This window comes from Heterodontus francisci, chromosome 9 (assembly GCF_036365525.1).
Source record: "Heterodontus francisci isolate sHetFra1 chromosome 9, sHetFra1.hap1, whole genome shotgun sequence".
In the NCBI taxonomy this organism is placed as follows: domain Eukaryota; kingdom Metazoa; phylum Chordata; class Chondrichthyes; order Heterodontiformes; family Heterodontidae; genus Heterodontus; species Heterodontus francisci.
Window position 1 is genome coordinate 19,158,289 of NC_090379.1, and position 19,824 is coordinate 19,178,112.

Genomic DNA, 19,824 nt, shown 5'->3' on the forward strand with positions numbered 1-19,824 from the left:
CATGCTTCTAACCTCATCAACATAACCTTCTATTCCTTTTTCTCTCATGTGTTTATCTAACTTCCCTTCAAATGTCTCAACTACTCCTTATGTTAGCATATTCATCTTTAAGCAGGTGCTTGAACTAATGCCAACAGTACAGTACAAACATAGGGATTATTAGACAAAAAAAGTCCATCTAGTTTGCATTCTACCATCATGCTAGTTGCATGATACATTGATAATGGGAGTTGTTGCCTCATAATAGCAATCTTTATTCATTAGTCTACAACAGACCCAGATATGAAGTGAGGAAACCCCGTGGTGCAGAGCTTTGGGAAAGTGTCGGCCCAAAGTCACCGGTTCCTCCCTAGAATGCTGCACTTACCATACACCATGCCTCAAATTACTCATATACTGTTATTTTCTGAAAGAAAGCTGTTCCATTTGCATTTGAATGAATCACTATTGGATAGAGGGGGGAGGGGAACTTGCAAGTGTTGTCAATATGAAATAGAGCTGAAAATGCACATAGGGCTCTAGAATCTGTAAAGAGAAGACGCAATCTAAAGTTTTCAGGGTCGATCACCCTGAAGAAGATGCACAGATTCTGACAGATACCGCTGAGTCTTTTTCTGTTTATGTATCAATATTTGGTCCAAATTTTTGTCATTTTCCATTGATTTGCAGCAGCATAGTCTCCCCACACACCTTTCACACCTGATGCACCTCACTTGTACATGTAGCGTGCAAGGAGTGCAACACACAGGCACTAATGAGTCGCAAATCAATTCTTGTGGGAGCTGTGACCCAGGAGTGAGTGATTGTCTGTTTACATAAGTGTTGCCCACTATTGGGGTGATGCATTTTGATACCCTGGCATGAGGATGCTTATTACGTCCATCTGACACAGTCCTCAAGCCTATCTTTCTATGTTTCACCAGCTGTCCGATAATCTCAGTTCCTTGGTATGGTCGACTTCCCACCAGCATGCATCCGACTTGCTCAGCATGGACGAAGAGACATTCGTGGACGCCATCAATTCAGCTTTTGTAAGTGCAATGTGCAGATGAGGTCACCCAGTGCATAGTTGAACTGGAAGATTGCAGGCTGGATATTGGTCCATGCAGAGCTTGCTGAATTGAGTTGGGATGAAGTTTAGCCTCAGCAGCTGAGAGCTAGAGAGAGAGGGAAACAAGTCAGGCTGTTCTGATTGCAGTCCACGCTTTCTGGAATGTGGATGCATTTATTCAGGCTGGGTTCTAATGCTTAGCCATCTATCTATATTAATAGTTGTACATAGGTGCACTGCCTGCCTAACTTCCTACTGATTCAATTTTGATCATGTTTTGTTGTCCACACTTAAAAGTGCCTATGTAAACATTTAGGATGGAAATCTTGTGCGTAAACAGCTGCCTGTAACAATGTAGTTGCAGGTACTGGCCAGTAGGTGGCATTGTGGAGCAAGTTTCTGATGTCTTCCTCCACAATTTATTGCCTTTTACTCTAATCATCGAATGACCATGGGCAACACCATGGACATTTTATCAGCGATGATTTAATTTAAAAATCCAGATAGAGCATGGCTAACCGACGGGACCCAACAACATGTGTCGGGTTGGGGTCGGGTCACACTTCCGGATCCGGCATTCGGGCTCAGGTCGGGTCGGACATGCTTTATCACCACCTCCGGTACGTGTCTCCAATCTTAAATGTACTTTTCAAACAACATTTCGGTCGGGCGTGGGGAAAAAAATTAAAGGACTTGGTCCGGGTCAGGCTCAGGTCGGATTGCGGTTCTATCGGGCTCGCGTCGGGTTTCATTTGTAGACCCGAGCCAGCCTTTAAATCCAGACTCTCAACATGTACTGTACAGACTGTGAAATGACAACCATAGAGCAAACTTCCAGCAAAAGTCACCTTCAGGAGAGGATAAAAAAATGAGGGTGAAGAAAAGGACACTTCTGTTGCTGTAAATTTATGTAAAAATTGGTCATGTTTGATGTTTAAAGTGGACTCCTGTGAAGACATACACTGCGAACTCATGTCCTATTACTTTACAGCGTGGATAATTTTTTTTTTTATATTACCTTGAGCTCTCCCAAACTGTGAATGTTCCCCTGCTGCGAAGGTAGGCTGGAGACTCGATCCAAGTATTTGATCCATCTTTTTATTTTGTCGTAAGGCGTTTGATAAGGTTCCCCATGATAGGCTGATGGAGAAAGTGAAGTCGCATGGGGTCCAGGGTGCACTAGCTAGATGGATAAAGAACTGGCTGGGCAACAGGCGACAGAGAGTAGCAGTGGAAGGGAGTTTCTCAAAATGGAGACGTGTGACCAGTGCTGGGACCACTGTTGTTTGTGATATACATAAATAATTTGGAGGAAAGTATAGGTGGTCTGATTAGCAAGTTTGCAGACGACACTAAGATTGGTGGAGTAGCAGATAGTGAAGGGGACTGTCAGAGAATACAGCAGAATATAGATAGATTGGAGAGTTGGGCAGAGAAATGGCAGATGGAGTTCAATCAGGGCAAATGCGAGGTGATGCATTTTGGAAGATCCAATTCAAGAGTGAACTATACAGTAAATGGAAAAGTCCTGGGGAAAATTGATGTACAGAGAGATTTGGGTGTTCAGGTCCATTGTTCCCTGAAGGTGGCAACGCAGGTCAATAGAGTGGTCAAGAAGGCATACGGCATGCTTTCCTTCATCGGACGGGGTATTGAGTACAAGGGTTGGCAGGTCATGTTACAGTTGTGTAAGACTTTGGTTCGACCACATTTGGAATACTGTGTGCAGTTCTGGTCGCCACATTACCAAAAGGATGTAGATGCTTTGGAAAGGGTGCAGAGGAGGTTCACCAGGATGTTGCCTGGTATGGAGGGTGCTAGCTATGAAGAGAGGTTGAGTAGATTAGGATTATTTTCATTAGAAAGACGGAGGTTGAGGGGGGACCTGATTGAGGTGTACAAAATCATGAGAGGTGGATAGCAAGAAGCTTTTTCCCAGAGTGGGGGATTCAATTACTAGGGGTTAAGAGTTCAAAGTGAGAGGGGAAAAGTTTAGGGGGGATATGCGTGGAAAGTTCTTTACGCAGAGGGTGGTGGGTGCCTGGAACGCGTTGCCAGCGGAGGTGGTAGACGCGGGCACGATAGCGTCTTTTAAGATGTATCTAGACAGATACATGAATGGGCAGGAAGCAAAGATGTACAGACCCTTAGAAAATAGGCGACATGTTTAGATAGAGGATCTGGATCGGCGCAGGCTTGGAGGGCCGAAGGGCCTGTTCCTGTGCTGTAATTTTCTTTGTTCTCTTTGTTCTCTCCTTCTGTATTTACTCGTGCTGCAGCATGTTTTTACTGGACTGGTAGCCCTCCGGCATCAGTCTGTAGAAAGTTGAGTATTGCTGGGCTGTTTGTCCTCGGTATGGGGGGATTTGGGGGTGGTGGTGGTGGGGTGCATTACAGCCATTCCCAAATCTGTCCTCACCCAGACATTCTCAGATACGCACGTCCCTCCCTATCTATTGGGAAATACTTGGCCTTCACTTGATTCTGCTACATCATCATGGACAAAATCAGCAATTCAGTGTGTGGAAGGTTGCTCACAGTTTTATTACTTCCTCACACTGTAGAGTTAGAGTCTTGACCTACAGATCAATTTGTTTTGAGGTTGATGTGTTTTCTTGGCAGGGTTTGATAAAATTGAGTATCCTTTTTATTGATTTTTCACCACGTTCTTGCAGAAAGGATTTGGGGGGGGGGGGGGGGAAGCACAGTTATTCTTAGATGTATTTGTAAAGCACCATGTATTTTTTTTGTTCGTTCATGGGATGTGAGCATTGCTGATGAGGTCAACATTTGTCGCCCATCTCTTATCGCCCCTGAGAATGTGGTGGTGAGCTGCCTTCTTGAACCACTGCAGTCTATGTGTTGTAGGTTCTCTCACAGTGCTGTTAGTGAGGGAGTTCCAGGATTTTGACCCAGCGACAGTCAAGGAATGGCAATATATTTTCCAAGTCAGGATAGTGTGTGACTTGGATGGGAACTTGCAGGTGATGGAGTTCCCATGCACCTGCTGCCCTTGTCCTTCTATATAGTAGAAGTTGTGGGTTTGGAAGGTGCTGTTGACGGAGTCTTGGTGAGTTGCTGCAGCACACCCTGTAGATGGTACACACTGCAGCCACTGTGCGCCAGTGATGGAGGGAGTGAATATTTAAGGTGGTAGATGGGCTGTCGATCAAGTGGGCTGCTTTGTCTTGGATGGTGTCGAGCTTCTTGAATGTTGCTGGAGTTGTACTCATCCAGTCAAGTGGAAAGTATTCCATCACGCTCTTGACTTGCGCCTTGTAGATGGTAAACAGGTTTTGGGGAGTCAAGAGGTGAGTTACTCACCGCAAAATTCCCAGCCTCTGACCTGCTCTTGTAGCCACAGTATTTATATGGCTGATCCAGTTCAGTTTCTGGTCAACGGTAACTCTCAGGATGTTGGTTGATGTGGGGTTTCAAGATGGTAATGCTTTTGAATCTCTCTTGTTGGAGATGATCATTGCCTGGCATTTGGGTGGCATGAATGTTATTTGCCAATTACCAACCCAAGGCTGCATGCAGGCATAGACTGCTTCAGTATCTGAGGAGTTGCGAATGGTACTGAACAATGTGCAATCATCAGCGAACATCCCCACTTCTGACATTACGGAGCGATGATTATTGATGAAGCAGATGAAGATGGTTGGGCCTAGGACGCTACGTGGAGGAACTCCTGGGACTGAGATGATTGGCTTCCAACAGCCACCGCAATCTTCCTTTGTGCTAGATATGACTTCAACCAGTGGAGAATTTAGCTCTGATTCTTAGTTTAGTTTAGTTTAGAGATACAGCACTGAAACAGGCCCTTCGGCCCACCGAGTCTGTGCCGACCATCAACTTATTGACTTCAATTTTGCTAGGATTCCTTGATGTCAAGGGCAGTCACTCTTGCTTCACCTCTGGAATTCAGTTCTTTTTGGCCATGTTTGCACCAAGTCTGTAATGTGTGGAGCCCTGGCCGAACCCAAACTGAGCATTGGTGAGCAGGTTGTTGCTGTGTGGATGCCTCTTGATAGCACTGTCAATGACACTTTCCATCACTTTTCTGATGATTGAGAATAGACTGATGAGGCGGTAGCATGGTGGTAATGTCACTGGACTAGTAATCCAGAAATAAAAACAAGAAATGCTGGAATCACTCAGCAGGTCTGGCAGCATCTGTGGAAAGAGAAGCAGAGTTAACGTTTCGGGTCAGTGACCCTTCATCGGAACTGACAAATATTAGAAAAGTCACAGGTTATAAGCAAGTGAGGTGGGGGTGGGGCAAGAGATAACAAAGGAGGTCTAGATTGGACCAGGCCACATAGCTGACCAAAAGGTCACTGAGCAAAGGCAAACAATATGTTAATGGTGTGTTGAAAGACAAAGCATTAGTACAGATTAGGTGTAAATACACTGAATATTGAACAGCAGCAAGTGCAAACCTGAAAAAAAACAGTGGGTAAGCAAACTGAACAAACAAAGATGAAATGAAATAAATGCAAAAAAAAGATTGTAAAAAATGTAAAAAAGAATGTTTAAAAAAAAAAGGAAGAAAAAATAACTAAAAATGAAAGTAAAATGGGGGGCTGGGCAAACAATATGTTAATGGTGTGTTGAAAGACCTGCTGAGTGATTCCAGCATTTCTTGTTTTTATTTCAGATTTCCAGCATCCGCAGTATTTTGCTTTTATTTTAGTAATCCAGAAATCCAGGCTAATGCTCTGGGGGCATGGGTTCGAATCCCACCAAATCAGATGGTGAAATTTGAATTCAATTAATAAATCTAGAATTAAAAAAGCTAGTCTAATGATGACCACGAAACCATTGTTGATTGCTGTAAAAACCCATCTGGTTCACGAATGTCCTTTAGGGAAGGAAATCTGCTGTCCTTACTGGTCTGGTCTGCATGTGACTCCAGACCCAAAGCAACTCTCAAAATGCCCACTGAAATGGCCTAACAAGCCACTCAGTTCAAGTTGGGGGTGGGCAATAAATGCTGGCCTAGCCAGCAATGCCCACGTCAAACGTATTAAAAAAAAAATAAAATAAAAAATTGGCTGGATTGAATTTGTCCTGCTTTTTGTGGACAGGACAAAACTGGGTAATTTTGCACATTTTCGGGTAGTAGCTGTACTGGATCAGCTTGGCTAGGGGTGTGGCTAGTTCTGGAGCATGTCTTCAGTATTACATAGAATCATAGAATGGTTACAGCACAGATTGAGGCCTTTTGGTCCTTCACGTCCATGCTTAATTAAACAGTCGGATTCCCCTGGTCCGTACCAGTTCTAAGTCAGCTGCTAGGCGCCGGCCAAGGCAAGGACGTCTCACCCAGTCCCACTCCCCATAACCCTGTAACCTTTTTCTCTTCAGATAATTATCCAGTTCTCTTTTGAAGGCCTCTGTTGAATCTGCCTCCACCACAACCTCAGGCAGTGCATTCCAGATCCAAACAACTCACTGTGTAAAAACGTTTTTCCTCATGTCGCTGTTGCTTCTTTTGCCAATCACCTTAAATTGGTATCCTCTGGTTCTGGGTCCTTCAGCCAATGGGAACAGTTTCTCCCTATCTACTCTGCCCAGATCCTTAATGATTTTGAACACCTCTATCAAATCTTCTCTTAATCTTCTCTTCTTCAAGGAAAACAATCTCCGCTTAAATATAATGACATAAGAAATAGGAGCAGGCGTAGCCCATTCGGCCCCTCAAGCCTGCTCCAGCATTCAATAAGATCATGGCTGATCTGATTCTGGCCTTAACTCCACTTTCCTGCCTGCCCCCCCATAACTCCCTTGTAGATCCAAAATCTGTCTAACTCAACCTTGAACATATTCAATGACCCAGCTTTCACTGCTCTCTTGGGAAGAGAATTCCAAAGATTCACGACCCGCTGAGAGAAGAAATTCCTCTTCATCTCTGTCTTAAAAGGAAGACCCTTTTTTGAAACTGCCTCCTAGTTCTTGATTCCCCCACGGGGGGAAACATCCTCTCAGCATCTACCCTGTCAAGCCCCCTTGGAATCTTGTGTTTCAATGAGATCACCTCTCATTCTTCTAAACTCTAATGAGTATAGGCCCAACCTGCTCAACCTGTCCTCTAAAGATAGCTGGCAAGTAACATTCACGCCACACAAGTGCCAGGCAATGACCATCTCCAATAAGAGGGAATCTAACCATCATCATCCCTTGACATTCAGTGGCATTACGATCGCTGAATCCCCCACTATCAACATCATGGGGGTTACCATTGACCAGAAACTAAACTGGAGTAGCCATATAAACATGGTGGCTACAAGAGCAGGTCAGAGGCTAGGAATCCTGTGGTGAGTAACTGGGAGTCCTCCTGACTCTCCAAAGCCTGTTCACCATCTACAAGGCACAAGTCAGGAGCATGATGGAATACTCTCCACTTGTCTGGATATGGGTGCTGCTCCAACGACACTCGAGAAGCTCAACAACAATCCAGGATAAAGCAGCCCAGTTGATTGACAGCCCATCCATAAACATTCACTCCCTCCACCACCAATGCACAATGGCAGCAGTGTATACCACCTACAAGATGCATTGCAGCAACGCACCAAGGCTCCTTAGACAGCACCTTCCAAACCCGCTATCTCTACCACCTGGAAGGACAAGGGCAGCAAATGTATGGGAACTCCACCACCTGCAAGTTCCCCTCCAAGCCACACATCATCCTGACATGGAAACATATCCCCGTTCCTTCACTGTTGCTGGATCAAATTCCTGGAACTCCCTCCCCAACAGCACTATGGATTGCTGCGGTTCAAGAAGGCAGCTCACCACCGCCTTTTGAAGGGCAATTAGGGATGGACAATAAATGCTGGCCTTGCCAGCGATGCCCACATCCCATGAAATGAATAAAAAAGTCAGTCTTCAAAAGAGATTGGAAAAGCACACATCCAGATCAGATCACATGGGGCTAATATTGTAAAACCCCTGGGTTACATTGTCATATAGCTAGATATTGGGTAGCATAGGTACAGCCCTACATTTAAATTCCCTGAATAATTGCAGTACCATTGTACTGGAACGAATATGTAAGATAAAGCCTAAATTTGCAGCAATCGTGATATGGTAAAATTTTGATTTGTGACGAACGGGACTAAAATCCTGATTTTATGATCTGGTTTCCTCAAGAAGAATTTTTAACTGATTTTTTTATTTTATAGTGGAGTAATGAGAATCACTCTGAATTCATTGACACTGCAAGCTCCATGTTCAGGACAGCTTTTATGTTCCTGATGCCATCAGGCACGTCAGTACGTCAGCTGCCGCCAAGCGTGGCTCACATCGACCCAAAAAGCAGGGCTATGTTTCCACTCGGACTGGGACACGCCACAAAGTATGTTGGACCACGAGTAGCCCTCATCGGGTAAGATAATGGGTATTTTTTTTCCCCTCTCCCCTTATGTTGTGACCCATCTGAGGCCAAATGTCTAGGAAACCAACTTGCTTCCAGGTCTTAGCCAGTGCTGGCCACTGGGAGGTAGGCAGGCCCTGGCCTCTCCCTCTGCATACTGCAGCAATGTATTTGGTCCTTGCTCTTCATGCCAGAACAGATGAAATCTGAAGCTGCCATTTGACAATTTGGAAGCATTTCCCTTTGATTTTTTGCATTGCTCTCAGTGAGGGTCTCCATCAGATATATAAACCTCCCTGGTGCTGAGCTTGTGATCTCGGCTTTATTGCTGTGAACCTGTGCTAATTGGAGGCCGTAGACTGATTGTCATTCTCGGGGTGCCTAGATATTACCCTAAAAACCTACTCCACCATTATTGGATGAGGCCTAAAAGCAGGTCAGGTGCAGGTAGTGCATTGCTCAAAGGGACATCCAGTTCCGGGGACAGGAGTGGGGAAAAAATTGAACTTGTATTCTCTCAAAATCAAAATATAAAAATTGAAATGAGAATGTTAATTTATGTCTTCACGTTTTACTAAGTATATATTGGAATGAACTGTCTGAGGGTGATGGAAGAAAATTCAATCGTAACTTTCGAAAGGAAATAGGATTTCTATTTAGAAAGGAAAGCATTGGGAAAGAGCAAGAGAGTGGGGCTAATTCGGAGTTCTTGGAGAATCAGCACAGGCACAATGGGCTGAGTGGCTTCCTTTTGCACTATCATTTTATGTTTTTAAGCAGAAAGTGCTAAAGATATCATGGAAGAACTGATTAAATAGTTACTAAACTCAATGGTGCATGGAGCTGAATTAGCGCACACAATGTTAATGAAATAACCTGGTTTAATGACCTGTCCCTAAATGAAATAACTTACATTTATAGAGTGCTTTTCATGTCCATCGGATGTCTCAAAATGCTCGGCAGCCAATGAATTTGCTTTTGAAAATGAAGAGAAAAGAACTTGGATTCCTATAGTCCTTTTGTGACCTCAACATCCCAAAGCGCTTTGCAGCCAATGAAGTGTTTTAGAAGTGTTGTCTCTGTTATAATGTAGGAAATGTGACAGCCAATTTGTGCACAGCAAGCTCCCACAAACAGTAATGTGATAACTAGATGATCTGTTTTACTGATGTTGATTGAGGGATAAATATAGTGTCTTTTATGGCCACCTGAGAGAGCAGGCGGGTGTCCGTTTAATGTCTCATCCGAAAGACGGCACATCCAATGGTGCAGCACACTCTCAGTACTGCACTGGAGTGTCAGCCTAGATTTTTGTGCTTAAGTTTCTGGAGTGGGATTTGAACTCATGACCTTCTGATTCAAAGGTGATAGAGCTACTCACTGAGCCACAGCTGACACCTTTGAAGTGTAGTCACCAATTTTCCCAAACTAAGGTTCTGGAAACAGAAAATGAGATACATACAAACGTACGAATTAGGAGCAGGAGTAGGCCATTTGGCCTCTCTAGCCTGCTCTGCCATTCAATAAGATCATGGCTGATCAGTTTGTGTCTCGAATTCCACGCTCCCAACTATCCCCGATAACCTTTGATTCCCTTGTCTAAGCAGAATCTTTCCACCTCCGCCTTAAAAATATTCAATGACCCCGCCTCCACCACCTTCTGAGGCAGAGTTCCAAAGTCTCACAACCCTCCGAGAGAAAAAAATTCTCCTCATCTCTGTCCTAAAAGGGTGACCCCTCATTTTAAAACTGTGCCCCCTAGTTCTGGACTCCCCCAAAAGAGGAAACATCCTTTCCACATCTACCTTGTCAAGACTGTTCAGGATCTTATAAACTTCAGTCAAGTCTCCCCTCACTCTTCTAAACTCTAGTGAAAACATGCCCAGTCTGTCCAACCTTTCTTCATAAGACAACCTGCTCATTCCAGGTATCAGTCTAGTAAACCTCCTCTGAACTGCCTCCAATGCATTTACATCCTTCCTTAAATAAGGAGACCAAACTGCACACAGTATTCGAGATGTGGTCTCACCAATGTCCAGAGTAACTGAAGCATAACATCCTTACTTTTATTTTCAATTCCTCTCAATAATTAGCCTTCTTTATTACTTGCTCTACCTGTATACTAACTTTTTGTGACTCATGCACTAGAATGCCCAGATCACTCTGCACCTCAGAGTTCTGCAGTCGTTCTCCATTTAAATAATACTCTGCTTTTTTATTCTTCCTGCCAACGCGAACAACTTCACATTTTCCCTCATTATGCTCCATCTGCCAGATTTTTGCCCACTCACTTAACCTATCTATATCAGTCTGCAAGCTCCCCTTATGTCCTCTTCACAACATACTTTCCTACCTATCTTTGTGTCATCTGCAAATTTAGCTACCATGCCATCATTCCCCTCATCTAAGTCATTGATATAAATTTTAAAAAGCTGAGGCCCCAGCACAGACCCACCCCTGCAGGACTCCACTCATCACATCCTGCCAATCAGAAAAGGACCCATTTATGCATACTGTCTGTTTTCAGCCAGCCAATCGTCTACCATGCAAATATGTTATTCCTGACACCATGAGCTCCTACTTTGCGCAATAACCTTTTATGTGGCATCTTGTCAAATGCCTTCAGGAAATACAGTACGTCAACAGGCTCCCCTTTATTCACGGCACATCTTACTCCTTCAAAATGGTTAAACATGATCTCCCTTTCACAAAACCATGCTGACTATTCCCGATTACCTTGAGTTTTTCTAAGTGCCCAGCTATAGCTTCCTTAATCGATTCTGATACCTTCCCCACGACAGGTGTCAAGCTAACTGGCCTATAGTTACCTGTTTTCTGCCTCCCCCCTTCTTGAATAGAGGGGTTATATTTGCTATTTTCCAGTCTGATGGAACCTTTCCAGAATCTAGCGAATTTTGAAAAATTAACACCGACGCATTTGCTACCTCATTAGTCACTCTTTTAAGACCCTAGGATGAAGCCCATCAGGACTCGGACTTGTCAGTCCACAGCTCCATCAATTTGGTCGGTACTGTTTCCCTGGTGATTGTAATTTCACCAGGTTCCTCTCTTCCTTCCACCTCCTGACTTACAGCTATTACTGGAATGTTTTTTGTATCCTTTATAGTGAAGACAGAAGCAAAATATTTGTTTATTTCATCCGCCATTTCCTTATTAGCTACTATTAACTCCCCATTCTCTCTCTCTAGAGGACCAACACTCACTTTACTTTTTTTTCCTTTTTAAATACCTGTAGAATCTCTTGCTATCCATTTTTACATTTCTAGCTAGTTTCCTTTCATACTCTAATTTCTTTTTCCTAATTAACCTTTTAGTCATTCTCTGCCGTTCTTTATATTTTGACCAATCATCTGACCTGCCACTCATCTTTGCGCAATTATATGCCTTTTCCTTAAGTTTGATCCTTTCTTTAACTTCTTTAGTTAACCAGGGATGGTGGGTCCTCCCCTTTGAATTTTTCTTTGTAGTAGGAATATACTTATCCTGAGTATTCTGAAATATCCCCTTGAATGTCTGCCACTGCTTCTCTATTGATCTGTTTCCTAGTCTAGTAACCCAGTTCACCTCAGTTAGCTCAGCTTTCATGCCCACATAGTTGCCCTTATTTAAATTTAAAATACTAGTCTTAGACTCACACTTCCCTCTTTCAAACTGAATGTAAAATTCAGTCATATTGTGGTCGCTGCTACCTAGAGGTGTCTTTACTCTGAGGTCATTAATTAATCCTGTCACATTACACAATATCAAGTCTAATATAACCTATTCTCTGGTTGGTTCCAGAATGTGCTGCTCTAAGAAACTATCTCGAAAACATTCTATGAACTCCTCATCCAGGCTACTATTGCCAGTCTGATTTTTCCAGTTCAGATGTCGATTACTACATTACTGCCGTCCTTTATCACAAGCGCCCAATGTTTGTTCTTGTATACTTCATCCTACATTATGGTTACTGTTAGGGGGCCTGTAGACCATTCCCACTGGTGACTTCTTTCCCCTATTACTCCTCATCCCCACCTAAACCGATTCTACATCCTGATCTCCTGAACCAAGGCCATCTCTAACTATTGCTCGAATGCCATCTTTGATTAAGAATGCTACTCCTCCACCTTTTACCTAGCTTCCTATTCTTCTTGAACGTCACATACCCCTCAATATTCTGGACACAATCCTTGTCATCCTGCAGCCACATTTCTGTAATGGCTATCAGATCATATTTATTTACTTCAATGTGCGCTGTTAGTTCATCTACTTTGTTAAGAATGCTATGTGCATTCAGATACAGAGCCTTTAATTTTGTCTTTTTGTTCTCTTGGTAATATTTAGTCTTGACTGTTGGTGTGTTATTAGGTTTATTCTCTCTGTCCCATCCTGCCATTCTCTGACCTTCATTTCCCATATTACTATTCTACTCTCCTGCCTTGACTCTACCCCTTGGTTTGCTACTTCTACCCAGGCCTGATACCTCAAACCCACCCCTTGTTTAGTTTAAAGCCCTCTCTACTTCCCTAGTTATATGGTTTGCTAGAAAACTGGTCCCGGCACGGTTCAGGTGCAGACCATCCCAATGGTACAGCCCCCATTTACCCCAGAACTGGTGCCAGTGGCCCACGAACCGAAACCCACTTCTCCCACACCAGTCTTTGAACCACGTATTCATTTGACTAATCTTATGTGCCCTCTGCCAATTGGCATGTGGCTCAGATAATAATCCAGAGATTATTACCCTTGAGGTTCTGCTCTTCAATTTGGTGCCTAGCTCCTCATACTGCCTAAGCAGAACCTCTTTCCTAGTCCTACCTGTGTCGTTGGTACCTACATGGACCACGTCAACTGGATTCTCTCCCTCCCACTCCAAGTTCCTGTCCAGCCCTCAGCAGATGTCCTGAACTCTGGTAACACAGTAACACAGGTGTAACGGCCTTCTGGACTCAAGCTCTCGGCTGCACAGAACAGTGTCAATCCCCCTCACTATACTATCCCCTACTACCACAACATTCCTTTTTGCTTCCTCCACTTGAATGGCTTTCTGTACCATAGTGCCATGGCCAGACTGCTCATCCACCTTGCAGACCTTGCTTTCGTCCACATAGGTTGAGAGCATCTCAAACCTGTTCGACAATTGCAATGTCTGAGGCTCCTCCACTACTGTCTGCTCAGTCCCTTTACCTGCCTCACTCACAGTCACATCCTCCTGTCCCTCACTGCTGACAAAAACAAATGACCCTGTTCTAAGAGATGTGACCATCTTCTGGAACAAAATGTCCAGGAATTTCTCCCCCTCCCTTATGTTGCGCAGTGTTTGCAGTTCATCTTCCAGATCAGTAATCCTGATCTGGAATTCCTCTTGCTGCATACACTTTCTGCAGATGTGTTTGTCCTGGATTGCCTTGGCATCTAAAAGCTCCCACAGCAGCAACGTAACACCTGTCCTGCCATTATTACTTATGCTATTAGTTAATTCACTCTAATTACTTAATCACTTTCTTCATTAACCCTCACTGTTTCCCAATCTACTAAGCTTAACTAGTATTACCAAATAAAAACCTTACAATTTCTAAAATTACCTGAGTTTTGAAAGATAAATAATAAAACATCACCAACCAATCACCTACCTTGGAATCAAAGGAAGAAGACTCACCAGCTGCTGGAGGCTAAAAATGATAGGAAAAGGAGCCCCTCTTTTTCCCCCTCTGCACTGAATTCCCAAGTGTGCCAAATTCCAGCTTGACTCTGGCAATGTCTCTCACTCAGGCAAATGTCTCTTCTCACTGCGTCCCCTCACTGATGAATAACCGTTACTGTTTTTAATTATATAATAAAAGCAAAATACTGCATATGCTGGAAATCTGAAATAAAAACAAAGTGCTGGAGATACTCAGCAGGTCAGGCAGCATCTGTGGAGAAGGAAACAGAGTTAACGTTTCAGCTCTGTCACAGCAGAGTATTTCTGGCACTTACTGTTTTTATTTCTGTTTTTACTGGTGTTGGTTGAGAAGTGTACACTCAGATATTCTACTAATGTTAGTTCAGATCCTTGCATTTTGTGGGGTTCAGTAATTTTGTGTCAGCTAACTTCTCTAATAAAGTTACCATCAATTACGATAATAAAAAAAATCCTTTAAAATATACTGTGTGGAAATCATTACTCTGCTAAATAAAGGCGAGCTAAACAGTTTAATGTTGAACTCTGATTTCTCCTCCTCCATTAGAAATGATGCAAATGAAGCCTGCTTGCCGTGATGTGACTGGGTTCCTGGATCTAGTGACACCTGGTATCACTGTTGTAATAAATCTTTTCTTGACTTGTAATTTCTCTCTCTGTAGTGATGCTGCTCACAGAGTTCACCCATTAGCAGGCCAAGGAGTCAATCTGGGCTTCGGAGATGTAGCCAGTCTCTCTCAACATCTTAGTGTGGCGGCCTTTAATGGCAAAGACCTAGGTAGGAGAACCTTTATGTCTCTGTATAGTTTAAATGTGAATGGGGTTATTTGTGGTGGAGATAGCAGGCAGAAAACACCAGGTTATCTTTCTAAGCATTCTCGGTTTAAGGGGCTCAGAGTTTCTGGACTTTGCAATTCAGCTTTCAGTGTTTTGAATCCTGGATATCCCACTGGATGCTCATTCCTACATTTTATAGACTTCTTCCTTCGCCCCACCGCACCTCCTAGCCCCCCAGCTGTGGCTGAGTTTGAACATATGACCTATCTGCCCAAGATAGGAGGTGTATGCGTGAGTGGTACGTCCGCGCCTCCCTCCCAAACCTGGCTCTTTGATTGCAGAGGGCATTAAAGCCTCGTTTAACCATGTCTTCACCCGATATTCCTGCCTATGCATGCTACTCAGTGCCAGTGGATAGTGATCAGGAACACTGGCTTAATTTTTTTTAAATTTCCACTCTCAAGCCCAAGGATGCTAATGCCAGCTCAGAGCAGTTCAAAATCGTACCTGGTACCTTTATGGCAATAGCACTATAGTGTGGGTGAATGCTTTACCCAGTAGGCAATCTCAAACCTGGGCTGAGACTGCCAGTAACTCATCAAACTGCTTTCTTTTAACAGTTATAAAGAATAAAAGCATGCTTTTAGGCTAAATTTCAAGCCATATCATTGGAGGGAAAACAACAATTGATTATAATCTAATATAAATTTTTGTCAGTTCCGAAGAAGGGTCACTGACCCGAAACGTTAACTCTGCTTCTCTTTCCACAGATGCTGCCAGACCTGCTGAGTGAATCCAGCATTTCTTGTTTTTGTTATTGATTATAATCTGTTGTTGCGAACCTTCAATCTATTATTTATAACGCTTTAAAGATAACTTGCTCTTCCGAACACCATTAACTTTGGTGGAACTGAGCTGTCTGTACTGTGTTTTAACCATTGCCATCATGGATCATGGTCTCCTTGTTTATCCAGGATCCACCAAACAGCTGAATGCATTTGAAACCGAGCGTCAGAGACATAATCTCCCTGTCATGGCTGCAATAGACCTGCTGAAGAGGCTGTATTCAACCAAAAGTATACCAGCGGTCTTACTGAGGAGTCTTGGTCTGCAAGCAACAAATGCCTTTGTACCTATTAAGGTAATGAATGAAGTCGTTTTGCTGTTGTAACAATGAGAGTTATGGAATAAGACTAGGGTTTGATAATGAAAATTACTTCCACTGGTCTATTAATTGGTAAGAAAGGGTAAATAAACTTGGGTTTGGTACTTGAAGCATTAAGGGGAGGGTAGAACATGTGTTTTCACACAAAGTGTTAGCAGAATATGGAATGCACTAGTGCATGTGGCTATTGTTAATTACATAAACACTCAAAGAAGGAAAATATTAAAGCATGCAGAAAAAGATGAGTCATATCAGACAAAGTTGCTCTTGTGCATCACCTAGAGGCCATCTTAGAATGACATTGACAAAGCTGTGGGCAGGTTCATGGCTCTGTCATTTTAAGGATTTAAAAAAGATTGTTCGATTGGGGAAAAAAAGGAGTATTTGAGTAAAACTGGCTTGACTTTTTTTTTTAACAAAACCTTTCCATTGTTTTCCAGGAGCAAATCATGGCATTTGTCAGTAGGTGAATTGTGCAACTATCATGGATTTCTTCTGTCTCCAGAGGATGCTGCGAGTTCTGGCTGCTATGAAGTTTTTGTTTTGGGTTGCTACTATTTGCTCTAAAGGACTGATTTGTAATTTATTACTTTTGAATTGAATACATGGTAAATATTGGACTGATTTGTACTATCTCAAAAGATTCCTTGCCAGCCGACATCCAATGTACAGTTTCTCACAGAGCACCACATAGCACTGGTGGTGAATGGTGTGTGTGATCCAAAAATGTTCAGAACAACCAGAACATCCACTCACTGGTGAGGCTTGATTCGTCGTTTGTGACAATCCAGTGCATTGTTAGATCTTAACGAAAAATGTATGTCCATTCAGACTCATGAATATTAAAAAGTCGATTTAAAAAAAAAAGTGAAAAAGTGATACATCAATTGAATGCTTAAGTGTTCTTGTATTCAATAGCCCTTTTATAGGCTACAGTGTACATTCAGCACGCCCATTGGTTATGGGAAGGAAGCATACTCACTGTATCTGAACAGTATGGAAGGACTTCAGGGTGACGGTAAAAGTTGGACTATTACTGGGCTTCGGGAAATCCCAGAGCCTGTTGTACCTCATGCAGCCCAGGCCGATACAAATCTTAAGGCGAGGGGGAGAAAGCAAACTGATTTGGGAGACACCATGGCTGGAATTTTACGCCGTCCCAGAGTGGGGATGGCGTAAAATTGAGCGGCAGGCTCCAGGAGGCCTAACCGCCCCGATTCTGCCTCCGACCAAGTTTACGGAGGTCTGGCGGGGGGAGGGAGGTGGCTGGGGGTGAGAAGAGGCCTGCCTGCCCGTGGCTAATCAGGACCCTTAAGTGGCCACTTAAGGGCCCTCGCCTGCCTCCACGGGTATTTTACTCATGGCAAGCGGGTGTGTCGGGGACGTGAAAGGCCACCCGGCTATAGCTGCCGGCCTTTCTGCACCCCAGGGGGAGGGGCCTGGCAATCGGGCACAGGGTGCCCGATTGAGGGCCGACTCCACCTCCCAACCCAACTCCGGGATCCAAGATGCCCCCCTCTCCCCAAACAACCACCTTAACCTCACCAGGGCACGACCTATTCCCCTGGTGAGGCAACCCAAACTTGCCTTCAGTCCTAGTTCCTTGGTATCCTCCTTGGTCGGCTGGGCTGCAGTCCCAGCAGTGGCCATGGCTCCCGGCCTGCTGATTGGCTGGCAGCTCACTGAGGTGGGGCCTCGGGCCAATTAAAGCCTGGGGATCTGTAAAATATGGGACGGATCCCCAGGCTGGGCGGAAGCGGGTTCGGCTTCAACATTTACGTCGGAGTCCGGCTCCCGTCCGCCCATTGACAAATTCTGGCCCATAAGAGGCCGACTATACACTGCTGCTTATAAACGATACTTGTTTTAAAAAGAGCAAAAAGGTGAAGTTACAGATAAAAGGGACAGAAAAGTAATATTTTGTGATTTGTTATATTAATTTTGATGTAAATACATGATAAATATTGGACTAATATTGCAAGCGGTATCTTCAGAAATGACATCTTCTGAAGTGAGAGGTTACAAAATAGTAGGGTTTCTAAAAAGGCAAGATTGTAAATTAAACAACCCCTTCAGATGTTGCCTACATAAACTCCGATTACATGTGGTCAGATATTACTCAGGCTAAGTCCATCAATAGCCTCGGCATATTAAAGCAGGATGCATTTGATATCAAAGTTCAATTTCTGATCTTCCTAAAGGCTGTGGATTGTAAAATTCATAATATCTCCCTGAATGCTGTCAATTGCAAGGGCTGAACAGGTAAAAATCTTATTTTCAGATATTGTCAGTGTTGATGCCTCGATGCATTACCTGGACAACAGCCTAATGGTTGCTATTTTGAAAAGTCATTGCACTCCAAAGGCAAATTCATTGTCCTGTTTTAATATAAATCTAATATTAATGCAGTATGTTAATTTAATGGCCTGCTTTATGCTAATGTTTTATGGATCACTTCTGAAGAATCTTCCTGCCAAAGTAGCAAGAGGTTTTTTTCCCCACCTTCTCCACACTCAAATAATTCTGGAACCAACAGGGTTATGAGCTGCTTCTGATGTTGCTCTTCAGTAACAATCCCTGCTAAAGAAATAAATGTGATTAATTGCAGGTTGTTTTTTTTTGTTCTCTATTTCAACCTAGTATATTTATGTCCTACATATTTGAATATGTTCATTGACTTGTATTAAAAGTTTAATTTTATGCTTCAATCACATATTACACATTATGTTCAGCTGTTGCCAGTTTCTTTCCTTTCTTTACAAACTAGGCCATGGGAACATCATGCTAGTATTTTTTTAAACTGACAGTTTTAAGTTATCTATGACTATTGTAATAATTCTTGCAGCATAACAGTGCCATAGCTTTCCTGAAGTTTTATTTACCCCCTCCAATTGTGGGATCTTTGCTTAATTTCAGTTGCATTGTTCTACCAGCAGGAGTTACTCAATAGGAGAATAAGGGTAGATGAGGAAAGATTTGCTTGCATTGCTTTAAGTGGGATTTATAAAATGGGAAATTTATTTACAATTACTTTGTAATAATTAACATCCTCAAATTAGTCTTATTGGAGGGCCTAAGACACACCACAGCTACCCGGTGCCATTCAGCGGCAACTCAAGTGTTTTAAGAGATTGAATTGATGCGGCTTGGGATTGGCGGCAAGAACTTTTACAGCTGTGTCGTCGTCTGTTTTCTAAATGAACTACTGTATTTTTACACATAGGTTTACCATTTGATCTGTTAACTACAGTTCAACACAAGCAGATTTATGTTTAACTAGCAATATAGCTGTTAAAATTCACACAAGCCCATTGAAGTTATTTCACTATTTAGTAATCTGTCATTCAGCATGTAGAGCAGGATGCTTTCCTTCCCCATTTTTATTTCCTCTTAGGAGGCAAGGGCAAACAAATTTAGGAGTGTAAATGTTTTTAAAAACAGTGATGTTAGCAAGGTCTATGTGAAAGAGAAAGGACATGATCCTACATGCCTGAATTTCTGATGAAGCATTCTCTGTGGAGAATTCTAGAAGGATTAAAGATGACTATTTACCTCCCAATGGATTGGGAAGTGCAGCTGAGAAGCTGTCTAGCCAATCTGGGTCACAGTATGTTGCAAAGCAAACAGCCCACCTTTAACAACCTTAATAGTGTATATATACTTAAATGAAAGTCAAGATTTTTTAAAAACCAAAGCAATTCTAGTCATTCAAATTCAAGAGGAAAATTATGTCAATAAAGCAGGACCATTCAAGGTTTGTCTGTGTTGCA

General features: G+C 43.0%; 1 protein-coding gene across 1 annotated transcript in view; it reads left to right on the forward strand.

The window, feature by feature from the left end:
* Positions 1–18,701, forward strand: part of coq6 (coenzyme Q6 monooxygenase) — a 32,273-nt gene extending 13,572 nt beyond the window's left edge. The window contains exons 8-12 of the mRNA XM_068038639.1: positions 924–1,031; positions 8,239–8,441; positions 14,775–14,890; positions 15,864–16,030; positions 16,495–18,701. Of these exons, the coding sequence (XP_067894740.1) occupies positions 924–1,031; positions 8,239–8,441; positions 14,775–14,890; positions 15,864–16,030; positions 16,495–16,524 (624 nt within the window). The 3' untranslated portion in view covers positions 16,525–18,701. The remainder of the gene's footprint in view (positions 1–923; positions 1,032–8,238; positions 8,442–14,774; positions 14,891–15,863; positions 16,031–16,494) is intronic.
* The last annotated feature ends 1,123 nt before the right edge of the window (positions 18,702–19,824 follow it).